At 56.2% G+C, this 21,865-nt stretch overlaps 1 protein-coding gene across 1 annotated transcript in view; it reads right to left on the bottom strand.

Annotated features, from left to right (window-relative positions):
* Nucleotides 1-4,061: 4,061 nt before the first annotated feature.
* Nucleotides 4,062-21,865, bottom strand: part of MSLN (mesothelin) — a 51,327-nt gene continuing 33,523 nt past the window's right edge. Inside the window, exons 8-21 of the mRNA XM_029083319.2 lie at nucleotides 19,558-19,607; nucleotides 19,267-19,387; nucleotides 18,821-18,909; nucleotides 18,273-18,405; nucleotides 17,630-17,823; nucleotides 14,520-14,610; nucleotides 13,631-13,760; nucleotides 12,788-12,966; nucleotides 8,206-8,364; nucleotides 7,639-7,775; nucleotides 7,093-7,223; nucleotides 6,189-6,283; nucleotides 5,123-5,309; nucleotides 4,062-4,408 (exon numbers count right to left, since the gene is read on the bottom strand). Coding sequence (XP_028939152.1) covers nucleotides 4,308-4,408; nucleotides 5,123-5,309; nucleotides 6,189-6,283; nucleotides 7,093-7,223; nucleotides 7,639-7,775; nucleotides 8,206-8,364; nucleotides 12,788-12,966; nucleotides 13,631-13,760; nucleotides 14,520-14,610; nucleotides 17,630-17,823; nucleotides 18,273-18,405; nucleotides 18,821-18,909; nucleotides 19,267-19,387; nucleotides 19,558-19,607 — 1,797 coding nt within the window. The 3' untranslated portion in view covers nucleotides 4,062-4,307. The remainder of the gene's footprint in view (nucleotides 4,409-5,122; nucleotides 5,310-6,188; nucleotides 6,284-7,092; nucleotides 7,224-7,638; nucleotides 7,776-8,205; nucleotides 8,365-12,787; nucleotides 12,967-13,630; nucleotides 13,761-14,519; nucleotides 14,611-17,629; nucleotides 17,824-18,272; nucleotides 18,406-18,820; nucleotides 18,910-19,266; nucleotides 19,388-19,557; nucleotides 19,608-21,865) is intronic.

Raw genomic sequence — 21,865 nt, 5'->3', positions numbered from 1 at the left:
TGCCTCATCTGTAAAATGGGGATTAAGAGTGTGAGCCCCATGTGGGACAGGGTTAATTTATATCTACCCCAGTGCTTAGGATAGTGCTTGGCAAATAGTAAGCGCTTACAAAGTACTATTATCGTTGTTATTTTTAGTAGTAGTAGTAATAATAAAATCAATGACGGCTGGTTGTGTACATAAGTGCTGTGGGGTCAGGAAGAGTCAATATCAGAGTGCTTAAAGGGAGAAGGCCCCACAGTCAAGGCTACTTGGAAGGGAGGTGAGAGGATAGTCAGGGAAGGCCAGCCCCAATGCTTGGCACATAGTAAGCGTGGTACAGTGGAAAGAGCCCGGGCTTGGGAGGCAGAGTTCATGGGTTCGAATCCCGGCTCCGCCGCTTGCCAGCTGTGTGACTTTGGGCAAGTCACTTAACTTCTCTGTGCCTCAGTTACCTCATCTGTAAAATGGGGATTAAAACTGTGAGCCCCACGTGGGACAACCTGATCGCCTTGTAACCCCCAGCGCTTAGAACAGTGCTTTGCACATAGTAAGCGCTTAAAAAATACCACCATTTTTAACAAATACCATCACTACTATTATCTCCCCACGCCCCTCTCCCTCCCAATACCACCAGCTCCTCCCACCCCCAAACCCACCTGACCCAGAAATACCACTAAAACCCACCAGTTCTCACTTCCCTGGGCCCCTACTCCTACAGGCCCCAGTCCTGCCGCGGCTGCTCCCGTTTCTCTGGCTGGTGGCTCCAGTCCGGGGGGTGAAGGCTGCTTTCCTCCTGACTCACAGGGACTCCGTCTGGCAGACCTGAAGAACCTGATCCAGGCCAAGGTGTCCGTGGTCATCAGCACCTTCCTGACCCTGAACCCCAAGCAGCTGGAGGTGGGGCCACAGACCCAAGAAGGGGACAGGCTGGTGGGGGCGGGAACACTGGGCTCTGTCAGCTGAGAAATGGAGCCAGGGAACCGGTCTGAACAGCCATGGGCGAAGTTTAGGTCAGAGATGCGGGGGGGACTTCCTGACTCCTTTCCCCTCCATCCCCCCAGCCACCAGCCCAGGGAAGGACTGGTGAGGTGGAAGGTGTTGGCCTGAATTGGGATGGAGTATAACCTAGGCGGGAGGGGAGGTGTTCAAGAACGGGCTGGGGGCGGGGGGGGGGTCTCACCCACTCCTGTGCCGGTCGGCAGAATGCCAGCGTCGCCCTGGTGGTTGCCCTGCTGGGGCCCAATGTGGCCGACCTGCAGAAGGCCCGGGACCACCCGTGGAGAGGTTCCGACTGCAGCAGTGGGACCAGGTGGCCCCGGACCGGCTTGGGCTCGGCCTCCGCTCCGGCCCACTCTCGCCCAACCCGGCTCCCGCCCCCACCCACCCCACGCCCCTGGGACACATCCACTTGGAGCTGATCGGGCCGGTGGGGGCCGCATCCCCCGGGGAGGGGCCTGGCTGGCCCTAACGTCCTTCCGCTCCCTCGTGCAGGAAATGGAGCCAGCCGCCTGCCCGTCCTGCCTCCTGTCCTGCTGCCCATGGTCTTCTGGCTGTGGCCGCTCCTCTGATGCTCTGGGCCAGCGCTTCCTCCCCTCCAGCCGCTCCACCCCAGATCAAACGCCACCCAGACGCCGGGCGCTGCTCAGGGATCAGAAGCGGGAGCCCCTGCTGCCTTGTCTCCAGTTTCCACTGCAGCTGCAACAACAGCCCTCAGGCCACTGCCCCGGGTTTCCTCTCCCAGTGGAGAGGCCCTCGGGGAAGCTGGGCCCACCAGACTCCTCTCTCCACACCCACACTCTTACCCCACCCCCCAACTCCACTATGACTGCCAGCCTGGCCATCAGGCCCACCTGGGCACGGCCGGACAAGGTGCAGGCCAGGCAAGTGGGGTGGCCAGCCCAGTGGGCGGTTGGGCAGGGAGTAGGCCGGGAGGGAGGCGGTGGCGGAGGCCAAGCACAGCCTGGCTCTGGGCAACACCTGCTCTCCCCAAACATGCGTGGAATGTTTCCTACCCGCGTCCAGCCGGGCAGGATGATCCAGGGGATTGCCTCACTGCGGGGGGATGGTCCGAGCCGGCCCTGCCCCGCAACACGTCGCTGTGTGACCTCCAACCGGTGCCTCGCCTGCTCTGGGCTTATTTTTTCCCCAACACCCCGAGCCGGCAAGAGAAGCCTGACATGGGTGGCGGTATGGGTTTTGGGCCCTAGGTAGGGCCCAGCTGACTCTGGACCCAGAACCTGCGGTCACAGTAAGGTCACCTGTGATTGGGAGCTATGGAGATGCCCCAACAAGGATAGAATTCCCTGTTCCCTGCCCTTTTCCCCCAACCCCTCCTGTTTCCACAGCTCCTCACCCTTCTACTCCCTCCCCGCAGGCTTAAGTTGAGCTAGGCTGCTCCTGGTGAGTGCAAATCAAGCCAAACTGCCTGTGCCCTAACCCCAGCCCTCTGCCTCCTCGACCAGACAGGGAGCCCCCCACCCCCCAACCCCAGCCCGGGGCCTCTCTGTGGGCAGGCCAGCACGAGGTGCTGGACAGGATGGGCCCAGCCAGAGGAGAAATCCTGCTCTACCCATCTCTCCCCTGCACCCTCCAAGGTTGGGGGGACAGCAAAGAGAGTGGGTGCTGACCTTGACCACAGTCCAGCTGCTGGCACCTCGGTTTCTCCTCTGTGAAACAGGTCCAAGCTCCCCCCTACTCCCAAAGTCTGGTGGGGCTGTGGAAAGGGAAACTGGCCAGGCAGGCTAATGGGACCCAGGGTTCCAGCCTTCCAGCTTTTTTTGGAGGTTGGAGGAGGAGCGAGGGCACCAGTTGCCCTCGGCTGTGCCCCGGGGCTGGGTGGAACAAGGCCAAGGGACCTTGGGGAGGACAGAGGTTGGGCTGCACCTGTCACCATCTGGAGTCTACCACTGGGCCCCGCCTCTGTCATGTCCTCTCCTGCCCCCCCACCTTGGTGCCCACCCATAGCGGCATGGGGTGGGGAAGACCAGGCTATTGTCACTAGGAAACACAAACTTGGCTGGAAAGGGGAGCCCACAGGGCCGGCCAGGGCACTGACTGTGCTTACTAGTTATAATTATGACCGTATTTATTAAACACTTACTCTGTGCCGAGCACCAGGCTAGGTCCAAAACGATCAGATCGGCCTCAGTCCCTGTCCGACCAGCCCCGCACAATCTGAAGAGGGAGCAGGCATCTTCTCCCCATTTCTTAGATGAGGAAAGTGAGGCAGGCAGCAGGCAGGGGCAGATCCAGGTTCCCAGTTCCCTGTGCTCTCCAAGCTCTCTCTTCAGGCTCTGCTTTTTTGGTTACCTGACAGCCTGGAAAGCAGAAGCTGGGCCGGGTGTTGGGGGCTTCCCCCTCATGGCCGGCCGGACATCAGCCCCCGACCCCAGTAAATGTGACTAACTGGAGGTGGCTGTGGGGCTCGCTGCCGGACCACAGTGGCATCGAATGGTGGCATGGGTGGGGTCCGGGGAGTGACCGCAGCTGGCAGGAGTTCTGGGGCTTTTCTTGGCTCCACCCAGTCTCCTCCGGCCCCGCGGCCAGACCCAGATGGACGGCGGGTGAAACAGCCACCTAAGCGTGTCCAGCAGAAGGGGATGACCCTCAGATATCAGAAAGTCCCCAACCCCTGTGGCTTTGTCCCTTGAGGACAGAGTTGGGGCAAAGGCCGTGGGATGGTGGGGATGGGGGCTGTATCCACTCTGCCCAGCCAATGCTGAGACCAGAGGGATGACATCATAATTTTTTGTACACCTGCTGCCCCTCAGGACAAGAAGTGTGTTCTGTTGCCCCGTCCTTTCCCAAGTGCTTAGTACAGCCTTGGCACATAGTCAGTACTCAATTGATTGATTTGCGACTCAGATGTGGGAGTATGGGACAACAGGGGTGGGAATCTGAGGGGACTGGGGCTGCCCCTCCTAACCTCCTCAGACCCCATGCAGCTGCCTACCCCCCTCCTTCCCCAACCTCACGGTGATGAGGGAAGGGCAGAGCTTCAGTGGGGTCCGTGACCGGAGGTGCAGAGACCACCTCATCCCTCCTTGGCCTTTGACACACCGGGAAACCAAACACAACAGTCTCATGACCGACCCCATTTATTCACCATGACCACTGTGTCCCTGCCACCAGGAAAAGGAGGATTCTGTGAGCGCGGAAGGGTTCCCGTCTTCAGGTGGATCCTAAGGAATCCCCAGACCAAACCCAAAGAATAAATAAAGCCTGGGCACAATCCCACCCCTGGCCTCAGAAGCTCCCGGCCCCTGGAACGTGACTGCCAGCTGAGCCACGGACCCACCGTGGGGCCTGCGATGGCCATCGGGGGCTCAGGCAAGATGGGAAAGCAGCCAGAAGCTCAGCAGGAGCAGGGTGATCGATGGGGAGTGGAGCTGGGCTGCAGCGCTGGCGGAGGGATCGAGCGAGGACACTGCGAAACAGAGCAGAGAGCCCATGCTGCAGATAGGAGAGGGCTACTCGGGCTCGCGTCTCCTGCCTACCTGGACTGGCTCCCCGGGGGCTCAGCTGGTACCCATTAGTTCCCGGGTCACCCCATATTCCACGGGCCCAGCCAGGTTTCCCTTGTCCCAAGCTGCCCAGCGCATCCATCCCTAACCTCTGTCCAGCCAGGCTTCATCTCCAAAGAGGGGAAGGGACTCCGGGGGTGGGAAGCCAGGTCCCACCTTCTGAAATCCTCAAGCGAATGATGGCAGACCATTACCCCGGCTCCCTGGGCAGACCGTGGAGGACCACAGTGGGTCACGGACCCTGGGGTAGGAAGGGGCCGGGGCCCTGGACTGACCCTGGGATTATTCCGATGCCCCTGGATTCTACCTATGTCCTTCTGCCTGCTTCCATAATTTATAAATAATCCTTTTCCATCAAACTGCAAGCTCCTTGAGGACCGGGAGCGTGGTTCTTAGGTCTGTTGTGCTCCCTCAGGAGCTCAGTACAGAGCTTTGCTCTCAGCAGGCGCTCAGTAAATTCCATTGATGGGTTAATTAATTGATCTCAGATCAGTGCAATCACTGTCTTTGTAGCAGGGAATGGGCATGGGTGCCAGATGGGCACTGCCTGACCCTTCAGCTTCCCCTGCCCCCCAACCCACAAGATGCCCGGGGGAGCCCGCGGCCACCAGCCTCACTCCTGCCAATCTGCGGGATGACGATATAGCCACTGGGCTTCCCTCCGATATAGCCGATGCCGAGGACTTCCAGAGCGGCTGCCGTCTGCCTCCTGATCCAGTGGCTGATGACCGGAATCCTTCTGTGGTCTTTCAGCTCCTTGACGTTTTCTCCCAGTAAATCACGGACCTCCAATGGGGTCAGCTCCTGGGGCATGGGGGACAGGGGAGCAGAGCGTGCGATGGGGAGCACGGGATGGGATGTACAGCATGGGGAGCAAGGAAGGGGGAGCACACAGGAACGGGGGCACCGAGCAGGGTGAACAGGATGGGGAGTATGGGATGAGGTGTCCAGGTCAGGGATCGTGGGATGGGGAGCTCAGGATCAGGGCCATGGGGTGGGAGGCATGGGGGGGAGACCAGGGGATAGGGATCCAGGAAGGGGAGTGCAGGAAGGAAAGAACAGGGGGAGGAATGGGAGATGGGGAGCACAGAAGGGGGATCATGGATTGGGGAACACAAGAAGGAGAGCACAGGGGGAGGAGCATGGGAAGGGGAGCACAGAAGGGGGAGCACAGATTTGGGAGTGTGAAATGGGGTTCAGGAAGAAAGCTCAGGACAAGGAGCGTGAAGGGGAGTACAGGAAGGGGATTATAGGATGGGGGCAGAGGACAAAGGCAGCGATGGGGAGCACAGAATGGGGAGCACAGGATGGGGCACATGGGAAAGGGAGCTAGGTCAGAGGCAGCAAAGATGTTCCTTGACCTGCAGCATCTGTCCTGGCTCTGACCATACTCCGCATTCCCTTCCCACCCATGTCCTATGCCCGCCAACCTCGCCCACCTTCTCCCACGCCCATCATGCCTACATGCCCCGTGTCCCAGCCAGCCCCGCTCCTGCACCACCCCAGAGCCCACACCCTGGGCTCAAGGAAGTAATCCGGAGAGAGGAGTGAGGCCCTGTGGAGACCCTGACCCCCTTCCCATCCCCTTCGTGACCCCCGCCTGGGCTCGGCTGAGAACCGGGAGCCCTTGATGCCACAAGGATCTCTGGCACACCCAGACCCCAGGACCCCCACCACACTCACGAGGACAGCGCTTTCCTGCAGAGTGAGGAATGTTGCCATGTCCATGTTGAGGTCCTTGTGGCTCAGCCACCTGAGGTCCTCCAGAGATGCCCCCCCTGGGAGAGGAATTGAAGCCCCAGACTCCTTAGCCCCAGCGAGGACCACAATCCTCCTGCACCTGGAAAACGGCACCCCCCACCCACACACCACCACCCCAGCTCCAGTCCCAACCCAGCCCTGCCCAGCTCAGCCTAGCCCCAGCCCAGCTCAGTACATAGGGATCAGAAAAGGGCTCTGGCTTGGGCTGGCGATGGGGCCATGGCATCCACCCACTCCCATCCCCTGAGAGTTTCCAGGGCCCCTTCTGCCACCACCGACCTGCCTGCCCCCAGGCCCGAGGCTGAAGGAAGTACTGGGTACTTTCCCTCTAGCAAAAGGGATGACCTTGGGGAAACGTGCTAGGTCTCCCGGTGGCCTAGAAGGGTGGGGAGGTGAGGCGGGGCACCTTGGGGTCGCTGCGAAGGAGCAATAGGAATCCAGCTTGGGGACAGTGACATCATTCGGGCCATCCCCTTCGAGAGCCCCACCCCACGCTGACATCATTGACTGCTGATAGGCTTCCCCCAGTGACATCACACAAGCCATTGGAAGATCCTGCCCTTGGGGACATCACCTAAGTCATCACTGACCCTGGCAAGTTTTGCCCCCGTCGACAACACTAGCCCTTGGTAGCCCCAGCCCCAGTGACATCACATGCCGTCACTAGCTCTGAAAAGCCCCACCCCCAGTGACATTCCACATAACGTGACCGATCTTGGCACACCCTGCCCTCCGGTGAAATAACCACCCTTGGAACCCCGCTGTCCAGGGTTCCAGGGAGTAGGGGGGTGGACAGAGAAGGGCAGTTGGCTGGCCCCACCCTCACCCAGGTAGGGCTGGATCAGGCGATAAAAGTTTTGCTGTGGCTTCTCATCCTGGAACGCGAGCTTGGCCTTGCGGTACAGGACGCTCTTCTGCAGCTCGGAGCACGCTGACAGGTTCAGCTGAGCCACCATCCTGAGAGGGGGGAGGGAGGGACGGAGGCTGCCCTCGCTGCCAGTTCCCGTGGCCAACCTGGGCTGCCCACCTCAAGCTGCCGACCAAAACCAGCCCGGGACAAACTGGCAGGGAGATGTGCCCTGGGATGTTGGCACCCCATTTCCTTCCCCGACACGGTCAGAGTGGAGAAAGGTACGAGATGGGGGTGCTGACGGCCCCAGGGAAGAGCAATTGGGTCAGAAGCTAGCTAAGCTGACATCGCATGTGCTCCATGACCTTTTGGGAGGAGAACCAGGTGGAACAGGGATGGGAAGGGGAGCCACTGGTCTAAGGTCCCGCCCAATCCTGCCCCATCCCTGGCCAGCGATGTCACGTGGAAGGCCACCAATCCCAGGGAGTCCGTTGGCCGGCAGCCCAGCCCAGACGCACTCACCGGAGGTCCTGGGGCTGGATGGTGTCCAGCTGGGCCTCGGACAGCAGGCACACATACTTGGAACCCAGGGTGTTCAGGACAGAGGCATTGAGGGGATTCCCGCCAAGCATAAAACGCTTGATGACTGTTGCGGTGACCTGCAGGAGCGGGGGATCAGTGACCTGCTGGCCTCAGAAAACCCAGGCTCCATGCCCAGGGCCTCAGTGAGTCTCCAGAGAACCAAGGCTCCATGCCAAGGGCTCAGCCAGGCCCCAGAGAACCCAGGCTGTGTGCCCAGGGGCTCAGCAATGCCCCAGAGAACCAGGATCGGTGCCCAGGGGCTCCTCAAGGCCCCTGGAAAACGCAGTGTCTGTGCCCTGAGGTCAGCAAGACCCCAGAGAACTCAGGGTCTGTGCCCCGGGGCTGGCACGTCCAACCAAAGGAATCAGATTGGAGGGTCCCCAAAGAAGACTGAGGGGGAGCAGACCACCCTAGTACAGGGAAGGCCATGTTGAAGGGGAGCAGTAGAGGACAGACCACAAGGGAGGTCAGGAGGTCATGCGGCCAGGAGCCGGTGACGGTACTGACCGATGAATTAATCACAGCTCCCTCCTCCTGGGGTCTCAGCAGAGAGTCAAGCATTTCCACGGAGGTCACATTCCACTTCTCCACGTCCTGTGATGTCACAAAGCGGATGATGCTCCCGAGACGTTGGATCACCACCTCTGGGTACCCATCGGGATAGACCTGGGTGGGGAGAGGCGGAGGTTCATTTATTCATTCAGTCAGCCATATTTATTGAGCCCTTGCTGCATCCAGGGCACTGTGCTAAGCACTTGGGAGAGTGCGCTACAACAATAAACAGACACATTCCCTGCCCACAATGAGCTAACAGTCTAGAGTGGGGAGACGGGCATTAATATAAAAAAAGATTTACAGATACGTATGTAAGGGGCTGAGAAGGGGGAAGAACAAAGGGAGCAAGTCAGGGTGAGGCAGAAGGGAGTGGGAGAAGAGGAAAGGGGGGCTTAGTCAGGGAAAGTCTCTCGGAGGAGATGGACCTTCAATAAAGGCTTTGAAGTGGGGGGAGAATAACTGTCACATTTGAGGAGGGAGGGCATTCCGGGCCAAAGGCAGGATGTGGGTGAGGGGTCAGTGGCGAGGTAGGCTAGATAGAGGCAAAGTGAGGTTAGCCCCAGAGGAGCGAGGGGTGCGAGCTGAGTTGTAGTATCAAGGTGAGGTAGGACTGGGCAAAGTGATTGAGTGTTTTAAAGCCAATGGAAAGGAGGTTCTGTTTGTTGCAAAGTGGATGGGCAACTACTGGAGTTTTCAGAGGAGTGGGGTGAAATGTCCTGAAAGTTTTTGTAGAAAAATGATCTGGGCAGCAGAGTGAAATATGGACTGGACTGGGGAGAGGCAGGAGGCTGGGAGGTCAACAAGGAGACTGATACAGTAATCCAGGAGTGTTTGTACTGACATGGTAGCAATTTGGATGGAGAGAAAAGGGCGGACTTTAGCGATGTTGGCAAGGTGGGTCCAACAGGATTTAGTGACGGATTGAATATGTGGGTTGAATGAGAGAGAGGAGACAGGAGCTAAAGTTAAGGGCTTGTGAAACCACAGGTATGGTGGTGCTGTCTATAGTGATGGGAAAATCAGGAGGAGGACCCGTTGAGGTGGAAGGCCGGTGGGCAGTCCGGGGCTGAGGCCAGAGGGGGGCCTGCTGGGTGACCCCAGCCCGATGGCCCACGGTACCGGGGTCCAGACCGAATCGCGCTGAATGCCCGTCCGGCTGAGACCCCACCCAACGTGGGGGCGGGGGCCTGGCACCCCTCATCTCTCCCGCCCGGCACTGACTTGACGTCAGCAGTGGGTGGGGCAGACCAGAACATCAGACTTTTTAGCCTCAACCGACACCCCCACTAGCCCTCCCTTGGTCTCCCGTTGCCTCCAGACCAGCTCCACTGGGTTACTGGCTGTCCCCTCAAACTCGCCCTGTCTGAAACCAAACTCCTCAAGTTCCCTTCTCAACGCTCCTCTCGGCTGATCTCCCCACCATCCCCGGGCCCTGAAGTCCGTGACCTGCGTCGCCCTCTGCTCCTCAATCATTCTGCTCTCCTCTCCCACCTACTGCTCAACCCTGCCCCTTCTTCCTTATAATACTGTCCCATCTTCTGTATCCCTCTCCCGACTGTAAGCTCCTTGTGGGCAGAGATGTCTATTTTATTGGATTCTCCCAAGTGCTTAGTTCACCCAGCACTCAAATACAATTGAATGATGGATTAATAATGATTATAACTGCAGCATTTGCTAAGCATTTTCGATGTGCCAAGCACTGTACTAAGTGTTGGGGTAGATAAAAGATAAGCAGATTGGACCCAATCTCGGAAACCTGGGCCCTTCTCCACATGTCCTGTCACCACCCTGGTTCAAGTGCCCAGCCTAACCAGACTGGAGGATTGTAGTGGCCTCCCTGCCAGTCTCGCTGCCTCCAGCCTCTCCTGGCTCCAATCGTATCCCCACTGCTGCCTGGATCATCTTCCTGAAACATTGCTTGGTGAGCATCTCCCCTCTCTCCAAATCTTCCAGTGGCTACCCAGCTCCCTCCCCTGTGTCTAGCACAGACCCCTGCTCGGCCCCAGCCCCCAGCTCTCCCCATCTACTGCTCCCCCTTCTCTTCCACCAATCCCACCACTTGACTGTACCCTCTTCTCAACCCCTAGCCTCAAACTCCCTTCCCCACCATATCTGCTAGACCTCATTCCTCCCAACCTCCAAAATTTCCTAAATCCCACTTATTCCAACAAGCCTTTCCCGACCAATTTCCCAATGCTCAGCCATCTCCAGCCCTTAGGAACTTATTAACACCCTTCATGGCACTCCTGGATACATCCACTTGATTGACTGAGAAGCAGCATAGTCAAGTGGAAAGAGCACAGGTCTGGGAGCCAGAGGACCTGGGTTCTAATCCTGACTCCTCCCACATATCTGCTGTTGTTACCTCGGGTAAATCACTTAATTTTTCTGTGCCTCATTTCCCTTATCTGCAAAATGGGGATTCAATACCTGTTCTCCCTACTACTTAAACTGTGAGCTCCATGTGGGACCCCATTATCTTGTATAAGCGCTTACTAAATACCACAATTTTATCATTAATATTATAATTATAGTTCTTAATTGGACAAGGCTTGCTGACCCTGCACTTGGATCTGTGATCTTTGGGCATGTGATATTCGCCCCACAACATTTATGTACCTATCTTTAAATTATAAATTTTGAACTACTTTTCCGGTCTCACCTTTATAATATCGCCAAGATCCACCCTTTCCTCGCCACCCAAACGGCTATCTTACTGTTAGACGCTCTCGTAATATACCGGCTACATTACTGTGTCAGCCTGCTCTCTGATCTCCCTTCCTCCTCTCTCTCCCCGCTTCACTCCGCTGCCCGGCTCATCTTCCTGCAGAGACGCTCTGGGCATGTCACTCCCCTTCTTAAACAACTCCAGTGGGGTTGCCTATCGACCTCCGCACCAAACAAAAACTTCTCACTCTAGGCTTCAAGGCTCTCCATCACCTCACCCCCTCCTACCTCTCCTCCCTTATCTCTTTCCACCGCCCATCCCGCACGCTCCACTCCTCTGCCGCCCACCTTCTCACCGTCCCCCGTTCTCGCCTATCCAGCCGTCGACTCCTGGGCCACGTCCTCCCGCGGTCCTGGAACGTCCTCCCTCCTCACCTCCGCCAAACTAATTCTCTTCCCCTCTTCAAAATCCTACTTAAAGCTCACCTCCTCCAAGAGGCCTTCCCAGACTGAGTTCCCCTTTTCCCTCTGCTCCCTCTACCCCCCCTTCACCTCTTTTCCCCCCTTCCCTCTGCTCCTCCCCCTCTCCCTTCCCATCCCCTCAGCACGTACTCATCCACTCAACTGTATATATTTTCATTACCCTATTTATTTTGTTAATGACATGTACATCACCTTGATTCTATTTATTTGCTATTGTTTTCATGAGATGTTCATCCCCTCGATTCTATTTATTGCTATTGTTCTTGTCCATCCGTCTCCCCCGATTAGACTGTAAGCCCGTCAAAGGGCAGAGACTGTCTCTATCTGTTACCGATTTGTACATTCCAAGTGCTTAGTACAGTGGTCTGCACATAGTAAGCGCTCAGTAAATACTATTGAGTGAATGAATGAACCACTTAATTATTTCTTTTAACGTCTACCTCCCCCTCTAAACTATAGGCTCCTTTTGGGTGGGGATCGTTGTCTGCTACCTCTGTTGTATTGTACTTTCCCAAGCGCTTTAGTACAGTGCTCTGCACGTAATAAGTGCTCGATAAATATAATCGATTGATCGACTGTTGGAGGAGGGGGCTTTTGGGAGGGCTTTGAGTGTGCCTTATGTGGGGAGGGAGGGAATTTTAAACCAGGGGAATGGAATGAGCTCAGAGGAGGGGGAAGGAGAGTCAAGAGCCAGGATTGGCTAGAAGCTCGGCTTGGGGTGAAGGAAGACAGAGGGTTGGGAAGCACAGATGGGCAAAGTGGATGAGAGCTGGAAGCTGGAGGTGTACAGACTTCCATCTAAGCAGCTGGATGTTTATAATAATTGTGGGATTTGTTAAGCGCTTACCAGGTGTTGAGCGCTGGAATAGATACAAGTTAATTAGGTCAGCCACAGTCCCTGTCCCTCACGGGGCTCACAGTCTTGAGAGGGAGAACAAGTATTTGATCCCCATTTTACAGATAAGGATAATGAGGCACAGAGAAGCGAAGTGACTTGTCTAAGATATCACAACAGGCAAGTGGCGGATCCAGGTTTAGAACCCAGCATCTTCTACTCCCAGGTCCATGCTCTTTCCTCTAGGCCACGCTGCTACATGAATAGTCAATCTTCCCTTCTCCTGCTCTTGCTTAGCACTCAGCACAATGTATTGTGCATAAACCCCCCTGCTGTGCCTCCGGCTGTCTGGGATGGGAGGGGCACTCCCTCCTCTGGAGCCCGCCCCCTACCCCCTCCAGGTTGAGGAGGGGTGCCAAGTTCCCCCACCCACCAAAATGGTCCCCCTCAGTCCCTGGCCCTGGAGTCCAGTCAGGTGGTCTTGCCCAGAGACTGAACCCCAGCCCCAAGGCAGCCCCTGGGACCCATGTCCTCCTGCCTCCCGGTCACCTCGTCCAGCTTCTTCTTGAGGATGGGGAACTGCTGCTCGGAGAAAGGGTAGAGTCCGAGCGACTCCAGCTTCTCGGCCACGATGCTGGCATTGAGGCAGTCCTGCAGCATCTGCTCCGAGTACGCAACTATGTCCGAGGTTTCTATGTCCTCCAATGCCTTCTTGTCCGACGGGCAGCCTAGGGGATGTCACCGGGTGATAAGGACCACACAGCACCTTCTCCAGCAGTTGCCCTCTGGGGTTGCCCCAAGAGGCCTGAGCCTCGTGGGCCACCTATGGACCCAAACTGGCTCTCATATGGTGGCTGGGCCTCCCCCTGGATTTGAGGGGAGGGGGCTCCCACCCAGCCCGAGGCCCTGGGCCTCTCCCCCCTTGGGACCCCACTGTACCTCAGTCACACAACATCCCGGTTGCACCTTCCCACGGACTGAGCCAGGGACAGCCCAGGGCAGGTGGGCTCACGATGCCCCCCGTTGTCATCCCCACCCAGGTAGCCCCCCTCACCTCTGCCCTGCAGCAGGCAGGACAAGCACCAGGGTGCCACAGTTGGCACTGGCCACCCTTGCCCCAATGCTGGCATGGCTGGCTGTTCATTATCCTCCCTCTCCCCCAATACCAGGATCTCTGCTGACCCTCGCCAGCCACCAATCCCCTTCTCTTCCAACCCTGGGGCCTTCCCTTAACCTCAGCCCAACTCTCCCCTAACCTTGACATCACCCCTGACCCTTACAGGCTATCTATCCTCCTTTCCCCAAACCCCAGGGTCTCCCCTGACCTTCTCTGGCCATCCACCCCTCTCTTCCCCCACCCTGGCATCTCCCTGACCCTCTCTGGCCACCCACTTGTCTCTCCTCCAAGCCCAGCGTCTCTCCTGATTCTCGTCGGCCGAAGGTTCCGGACGAAGGCGACAAGGTCTTGCCGAGGCCACGCTGGGTCCGTGATGGCTCCCTTCAACCAGGCAGACACCACCCCCTGGAACAAAAACCGATGCAGCTGGCCAGTGGGGACAGGCCCAGGCGGCCCCTGGGGCTGGAGGAGACACCAAGAGCATCAGCTCAGCGGCAGAGGGAGGGCAGGGGGCAGATCTCCCCCCGTAATGCAGTGTCCACCGGGGTGAGTGGCCACAAGCCCTGGGTCTGCCCTGGCCCTGCCAGGTGACCTCAGCTGAGTCACTTGGCCTCTCCAGGCTTCTTGCTTCCCCATCTCTTTCTGATTTCTCCCAGGGTAGTGGCAGGAGGTGCTGGAGGCTGGGGGGGCGGGGGTGGTCCCGAGGCCTTCAGAGTGGGGTGGGGGGTAGGGGCTTTGTGGGGGCGGCTGGGGATCCCCACATGGAGATGAAATTTGAACCCTCTAGCACTGCTTGGTGTTGGGGATAGTTTTTACGGTGGGTGGGACTGTGTGGCCGATGCTTCTCTGAGAAGTTTAGATTCTATTTAGTTGCCATTGTTTTTACGAGATGTTCTTCCCCTTGACTCTATTTGTTGCCATTGTTCTTGTCTGTCCGTCTCCCCCGATTAGACTGTAAGCCCGTCAAACGGCAGGGACTGTCTCTATCTGTTGCCGACTTGTTCATTCCAAGCGCTTAGTACAGTGCTCTGCACATAGTAAGCGCTCAATAAATACTACTGAATGAATGAATGAATGAATGAATGAAAGTTGGAGGACCCAGGACCATGGGCCTCCCATTGCACTCTGGATAGATGCCCGTTCAGCTGATGGGTCCCGGCTCACCTCGGGGATGCTCTGAACGATGTGCCAGTCAAATGCCCGGAGTAGCCTGTGGAGGCCATTCAAGGTGCCCACTGTCCAGTTGGAGGGAGGCCTGTCCACAAAGAAACACACCTGCCCAGTTTGGGGGTGAGGGAGGATGGGACCAGGGGATGGGGGGGAGTTGGGGCCATCACAAGACCAAGGGAAAAGGGAGGGTGGTCTGTCCCGGGGTTGGGATTAGGCCTGGGCTTGGGCATCTCTTCAGGTTCAGGATATAACTTCATGTTGGGATCAGAGAAGAACACACACACACACACAGGAAGGAGACAGGAAGCAGTTGTTGTAATAATAATAGTGGCATTAGGAGCAGCAGGGACAGTAGTAGTAATACTAGTAGTCAGTTGAGAGCTCTTACTGTTTGTGAAGCACTGTACTAAGCGCTTGGAAGAGTACAATAAATGGACACATTCCCTGCTCACAATGAGCTTACGGTCTAGTGGGGGAGACAGACATTAATATAAATAAATAAATGACAGATACGTACATGAGCGGTGTGGCCTAATGGAAAGAGCAAGAGCCCAGGAGTCAGAAGATGTGGTTTCTAAATCCCAGCTCCGCCACCTGCCTGCTGGGTGACCTGGGACAAGTCATTTCCCTTCTCTGTTTCCTCACCTGTAAAACTGGGATAGGGTACCTGTTTGTCCTCCCTCTTAGTCTGTAAGTCTCAGGTGGGAGAGGGACTTTAGTCTGGATGTATTTTATCTACCCCGGGAGCATCAGCAGTAATAGATGGGTAGAATTGGTGGTGATGGTTGTTATTATTATGGTATTTGTTAAGCGCTTTTTATGTGCTGAGCACTTTCCCAAGCGCTGAGGTAGAGGGTAATCAGATTGTCCCACGTGGGTCTCACATTTTTTATCCCCATTTTTACAGATGAGGTAACTGAGGCACAGAGAAGTTATGACTTGCCCAAGGTCACACAGCAGACAAGTGGCAGAGTCGGGAATAGAACCCACGACCTCTGACTCCCAAACCCGTGATCTTTCCACAGTCACAGTAGTAGTAGCAGCAGCAGTAATAGCAGCAGTTCATTCATTCAATAGTATTTATTGAGCGCTTACTATGTGCAGGCCACTGTACTAATCGCTTGGAATGTACAAATCGGTAACAGATAGAGACGGTCCCTGCCCTTTGATGGGCTTAAAGTCTAATCGGGGGAGACGGACAGACAAGAACAATAGCAATAAATAGAATCAAGGGGATGAACATCTCATTAAAACAATAGCAGATAAATAGAATCAAGGTGATGTACATCTCAGTAACAAAATAAATAGGGTGATGAAGATATATGCAGTTGAGCAGACGAGTACAGTGCTGAGGGGAGGGGTAGGGAGAGGGGGAGGAGCAGAGGGAAAGGGAGGAAAAGAGGGCTTAGCTGAGGAGAGGTGAAGGGGGGTAAAGGGGGAGCAGAGGGAGAAGCAGTGTGGCACAGTGGAAAGAGAACGGGCTTTGGAGTCGGAGGTCATGAGTTTGAATCCCAGCTCTGCCACTTGTCAGCTGTGTGACTGTGGGCAAGTCACTTAACTTCTCTGTGCCTCAGTTACCTCATCTGTAAAATGAGGATTAAGACTGTGAGCCCCACGTGGGACATCCTGATTCCCCTGTGTCTACCCCAGTGCTTAGAACAGTGCTCGGCACATAGTAAGCGCTTAACAAATACCAACATTATTAAAAGGGGAGTTCAGTCCGGGAAGGCCTCTTGGAGGAGGTGAGTAGCAGCAGTACAGTGCTCCAGTGCTTAGAACAGTGCTTTGCACATAGTAAGCACTTAACCAAAGCACTCATTATTATTATTAGTAGTAGTAGTAGAAGCAGTAATAGTAGTAGGAGGAAAAGTGATGACGATAGTAGTACTAGCAGCAGTTAATAGTAGCAATGGAAGCTCTTTGTGGGCAGGGAATGTGTCCGTTTATTGCAATACTGTACTCTCCCAAGTGCTTAGAGTGATTTGCACACCGAAAGCGCTCAATAAATACAACTGAATGATTGAATGGCAGTAGTAATGCCGGAGGTGGTAGTCGTTGTATTAATTATGGTACTTGTTAAGCGCTTACTATATGCCGAGCACTGTTCTAAACACTGGGGTAGATACAAGTTAATCAGGTTGAACACCGTCCCCGTTCCACCTGGGGCTCACCCTCTTAATCCCCATTTTACAGCTGAGCTAACTGAGGCCCGGAGAAGTTAAGTGACTTGCCCAAGGTCACCCACTGGACAGGTGGCGGAGCCGGGACTAGAACCTAGGTCCTTCTGACTCCCAGGCCCGTGCTCTATCTACTAAGTCACGCTGTTTCTCTATTAGCAGTAGTAGATGCCCTGCTGAGAGCTCACCTCCTTCAGGCCTTCCCAAACTGAGCCCTCCCTTTCCCTCCGCCCCTCCTTCCCTCCCCATTCCCCCCACCCCCTCCCTCTGCTCTACCCCCTTCCCCTCCCCACAGAACTTGTGTCTATTTGTACATATTATACTCTATTTATTTCATTAATTATGTGTATAGATCTACGATTCTATTTATCTCGATGGTATTGATGCCTACTTGTTTCGTTTTGCTGTCTCCCCCTTTTAGACCGTGAGCCTGTAGTTGGGCAGGGATAGTTGCTATCTGTTGCCGAACTGTACATTCCAAGTGCTCTGCACACAGTAAGTGCTCAGTAAATACGACTGAATGAATGAATAGTTGTCGTAGTAGTAGCAGCAGTAATATTAGGCATAGAAATGGTAGTTGTGGTGGTGATGGTAATAACGGTATTTATTGAGCACCTTTTGAGTGTGGTGCACTGTACTGAGCCCTGAGAGGGGGAGAGAGAGAGAGAGAGAGAGAGAGCATGAAGGATAACAGAGGCAAAGACATGAGAGATTTGACACCCTGTTCTTCCCCCCAGCCCCCAAGCCCTATACTTCGTGACTGACCGATTGATTATACTCTAGAAGAAAAACAGATTTGCCCCATTTCCTGGGGTGGGAGGGGTGAGGGGTGTCAGTCAGGGTTAACCGCTGCCCTCCCGGCTCCAGCCCCTCCCTGCTGTCCTCCCTTTCCCACCCCCGGCCCAGATGCTCCAGAAACTAACTAACCCGTAGGGTGTGTGGCCGTCACGGAGGGCCGCGCGGACGGCGTCGGCCTGGTCCGGGGCGAGGCCGGCCTCGCAGTGAATGAGCTGGGGCAGCAGGGCCTCCCCCGAGCCGGCCACAAAACGCCCGTCGAGGTCGCAGGCCAAGCGCCCCAAGACGCGAGCATCCTCGGCGCTCAGCCTCCAGCCCCGGACCCCCTGCAAGAGAAGGGATCCCACGAGCTTCTGGGGGCTCTACGTGTGCCCCCCGCTTGGATGCCCGGTCCCCCAGCCGCCCCACCACCACCACTAGGGTCATCCCGGAGAGGGGCCCGAGTACCCAACTCCTCCATCTGCCCCTCTCTATCCACCCTTGCGGCGGTGGCACCCATCTAGGCTCTGGGCAGCTGGTGGCTAAACAGTAGCACTGGCCTCTTTACCATCCCCACTGCTTCCAGCCTCTCCCCACACCGGTCTGGGCCACTGGCGGTTCTGAGGGGGGCCTGGGCAGGATGATCGGGGTGGGGCCCACGCCCGCAGGGGGCTGGCAGAGGACTGAAAGCCAGGCGGAACGAGGCCCAGGGTCTCCTGCCTTCCACCCGTCATCCCACCAACCCCCGTGGCCCCCACGGCAGCCCCCCACGGCAGCCCCCGACCACGCTCAGTACCAGGCAGGCTAAGGCGTCGGCCAACAGCTGGGCACGCTGGGGGTGACCAGGCGGGAGCAGGGCATCCACTCTGGCTTCTCCGACGCGTCTGAAGATCTGCCGGCAGCTGCCCGCTCCCGCCAACTCCAACGGGCTGCAGGGCACACATGGGCAGGCCCAACCTCCGCCACGTGGCCAGTCCGGGCACGGAGACACTCATGCTCCTCCACCACTCCGTCGCCACACTCCCCGCCTCTAGTTGATCCCACCCCTCCACCCCACCTTAGCCCCAACCCACCCTCTCCCCTGCCTCTGCTCCGCCCTAACAGCCACCCCAGGAAAGCCATGCCCTCCGGTCCCTGCCCTCCACATCACCACCCTCGAAACAAATACACAACCCTCCACGGTCACACTCTCTCACGCAAACACACACCCACTGGCATCCTTTGCAGTCACCCATATACATGCACCCCACCACGCATGTGCTTTTAGGCGCACACACACCGGTACGCATTCGCGTGCAAGGACGCACGTGCAAACATACACACACAGCCCTCTGTGGGCCAGACCTGAGGAACAGCAGCAGGTCTCTGGGGAGTTTGTCCAGGTCCTGGGGCAGGTGACCCACCTCCACCACTCTGTCTGCCAGGCAGCTCAGCTGGGAAACAGAGGGGCCAGGGGTCAGCACCCAGACCGGACCCGGCCTGGTAGAGCCTGCCCCAAACCAGCCCAGCCCTGACCAGGCCAGGCGCAACCCAGCCCAGGCTAGACCAGCTCAGACCCGACCCAGCCCATGTCAGACCAGACCAGTCCAAACCCAGGCCAGGCCAGACCAGACCCAATCCAAACCAGATGCAGCCCTACCCAGTCTAGACCAGGAAAGACCCACCCCCAACCCAGGCCAGACCCAGACCATTCCAGACCAGCCCAGTCCAGCCCAGACTGATCAGACCCGACCAGCCCCAGCCCAGTACAGACCCACCCCAGCCCAGAACCCACTGTGCCCAGAGCCCACCTGCTCCGCTGCCAGCCGGACGTCCAGCTGCCCCAGGGCCACCACCAGCTGTCGGAGCCGCCCCGGGGTCAGGGCGCGGACCGCCTTGCAGGTGAAGCCATGAAGGATGTGGGCCGAGAGGCTGCGGACATACTTGACCAGTTGCTCTGCTGCCTCTGACCAGCCCCCTGCCTACCACCCCTGACCTGTTCGCTCTGTCCACCCCCGGCCCTGCCCCAGCCCAAGCTCCTCTCCCAGTGCCCACCTCAGCCCACAGGGCCCTGCCAGACAAGAGCCCGGCAGCCGGCTCACCTGGAGAAGGCGGACCCGTTCTTCACCACGGCATCAAAAAACATGGTCGCCTGGAGTGGGGTGGGGAATGGTGCGGGTCTCAGCAGAACGTCCCAGCACCCACCCCGGCCCCTGAGGAAACTGAGGCCTGGAGAGAGGGCACTCAAATGCACAGGGCACGGCAGCAGCCAACCAGATGGTACAAGGTGGCAGGAATACCCCACTTGACATCCATGTGCGTGGTTGTTCCAAGGATGTGCCCTGGGTGAGGAGGAAGGAACGAATCTCCTCCCCTTAGAGTGTCCCCAGGCCACGCCAACAGTGCCTTGCTGCTCCCCCAGACACAGGCTCGTCTTCTGCCTCCATCCCTGCTCTGCCTGCTCTATGTATATATCTGCAATTTTATTTATTTATACTGATGTCTGGTTTTTTTTACTGATATCTGTCTCCCCACCTCTAGTCTATGAGCAGGTGGTGGGCAGGGATAGTCTCTCTTTTTTGTCGCATTGTATTTTCCCAAGAGCTTAGTACACATGGCTTAGTGGAAAGAGCCCGGGTTTGGGAGTCAGAGGTCATGGGTTCGACTCCCGGCTCTGCCACTTGTCAGCTGTGTGACTGTGGGCAAGTCACTTCACTTCTCTGTGCCTCAGTAACCTCATCTGTAAAATGGGGATTAACTGTGAGCCTCACGTGGGACAACCTGATTACCCTGTATCTACCCCAGCGCTTAGAACAGTGCTCTGCACATAGTAAGAGCTTAACAAATACCAACATTATTATTATTGGGAGTCAGACGTCGTGGGTTCTAATCCTGGTCTGCCACTTGTCAGCTGTGTGACCTTGGACAAGTCACTTTCATTCATTCAATTGTATTTATTGAGCATTTACTGTGTGCAGAACACTGTACTAAGCGCTTAGAAAGTACAACTCGGCAACAGATAGAGAGAATCCCTACCCAACGGGCTCACAGTCTAGAAGGGGGAGACAGACAGTGAACAAAACAAGTAGACAGGCATCACTACCATCAAAACAGATAAATAGAACCATAGCTAAATGCACGTCATTAATAAAATAGAGCAATAAATATGTACAAATATATACAAGTTCTGTGGGGAGGGGAAGGGGGTAGAGCAGAGGGAGGGAGCAGGGGCGATGGGGAGGGGAGGAGGAGCAGAGGGAAAGGGAGGGCTCAGTCTGGGAAGGCCTCTTGGAGGAGGTGAGCTCTCAGTAGGACTTTGAAGAGGGAAGGAGAGATAGTTTGGTGGATGTGAGGAGGAAGGGCATTCCAGGTCAGAGGTAGGATACAGGCCAGGGGCCAGTGGTGGGACAGGAGTGAAGGAGGGACCGTGAGAAGGTTAGCAGCGGCAGAGGAGCAGAGTGTGCAGGGTGGGCTGTAGATGGAGAGAAGAGAGGTGAGGTAAGAGGGGGCAAGATGATGGAGAGCTTTGAAGTCAAGAGTGAGGAATTTTTGCTTGATACGGAGGTTGATAGGCAACCATTGGAGATTTTTGAGGATGGGGGTGACATGCCTAGAGTGTTTCTGCAGAAAGATAATCCGGGCAGCAGAGTGAAGCATAGACTGAAGCGGGGAGAGACAGGAGGATGTCTTAACTTCTCTGTGCCTCGGTTATCTCATCTGTAAGAAGGGGATTAAGACTGTAAGCCCCATTTGGGACAAAGTGATTACCTTGTATCTACCCCAGCTCTTAGAACATTGCTTGGAACCTAGTAAGCACTTAATAATAATGTAATAATAATGTTGGTATTTGTTAAGCGCTTACTACGTGCAGAGCACTGTTCTAAGCGCTGGGGTAGACACAGGGGAATCAGGTTGTCCCACGTGGGGCTCACAGTTTTCATCCCCATTTTCCAGATGAGGGAACTGAGGCACAGAGAAGTTAAGTGACTTGCCCACAATCACACAGCTGACAAGTGGCAGAGCTGGGATTCGAACTCATGACCTCTGACTCCAAAGCCCAGGCTCTTTCCACTGAACCACGCTGCTTCTCTACCACCATTACTATTACAGTACTCAACACACAGTAAGCATTTAATATGATTTAATAATAATAATGTTGGTATTTGTTAAGCGCTTCCTATGTGCGGAGCACTGTTCTAAGCACTTGGGTAGATATAAGGCAATCAGGTTGTCCCATGTGAGGCTCACAGTCTTAATCCCCATTTGACAGATGAGGTAACTGAGGCCCAGAGAAGTTAAATGACTTGCCCACAGTCACACAGCTGACAAGTGGCAAAGCCGGGATTTGTGACTCCCAAGCCCGTGCTCTTTCCACTGAGCCACGACTGAATGAATGAATGCTCTGCCTGC

The sequence above is a fragment of the Ornithorhynchus anatinus genome, chromosome 2, assembly GCF_004115215.2.
Source record: "Ornithorhynchus anatinus isolate Pmale09 chromosome 2, mOrnAna1.pri.v4, whole genome shotgun sequence".
NCBI lineage: Eukaryota > Metazoa > Chordata > Mammalia > Monotremata > Ornithorhynchidae > Ornithorhynchus > Ornithorhynchus anatinus.
Note: the sequence above shows the minus strand (reverse complement) of the source record. Positions and strands in the feature narration are given on the sequence as shown.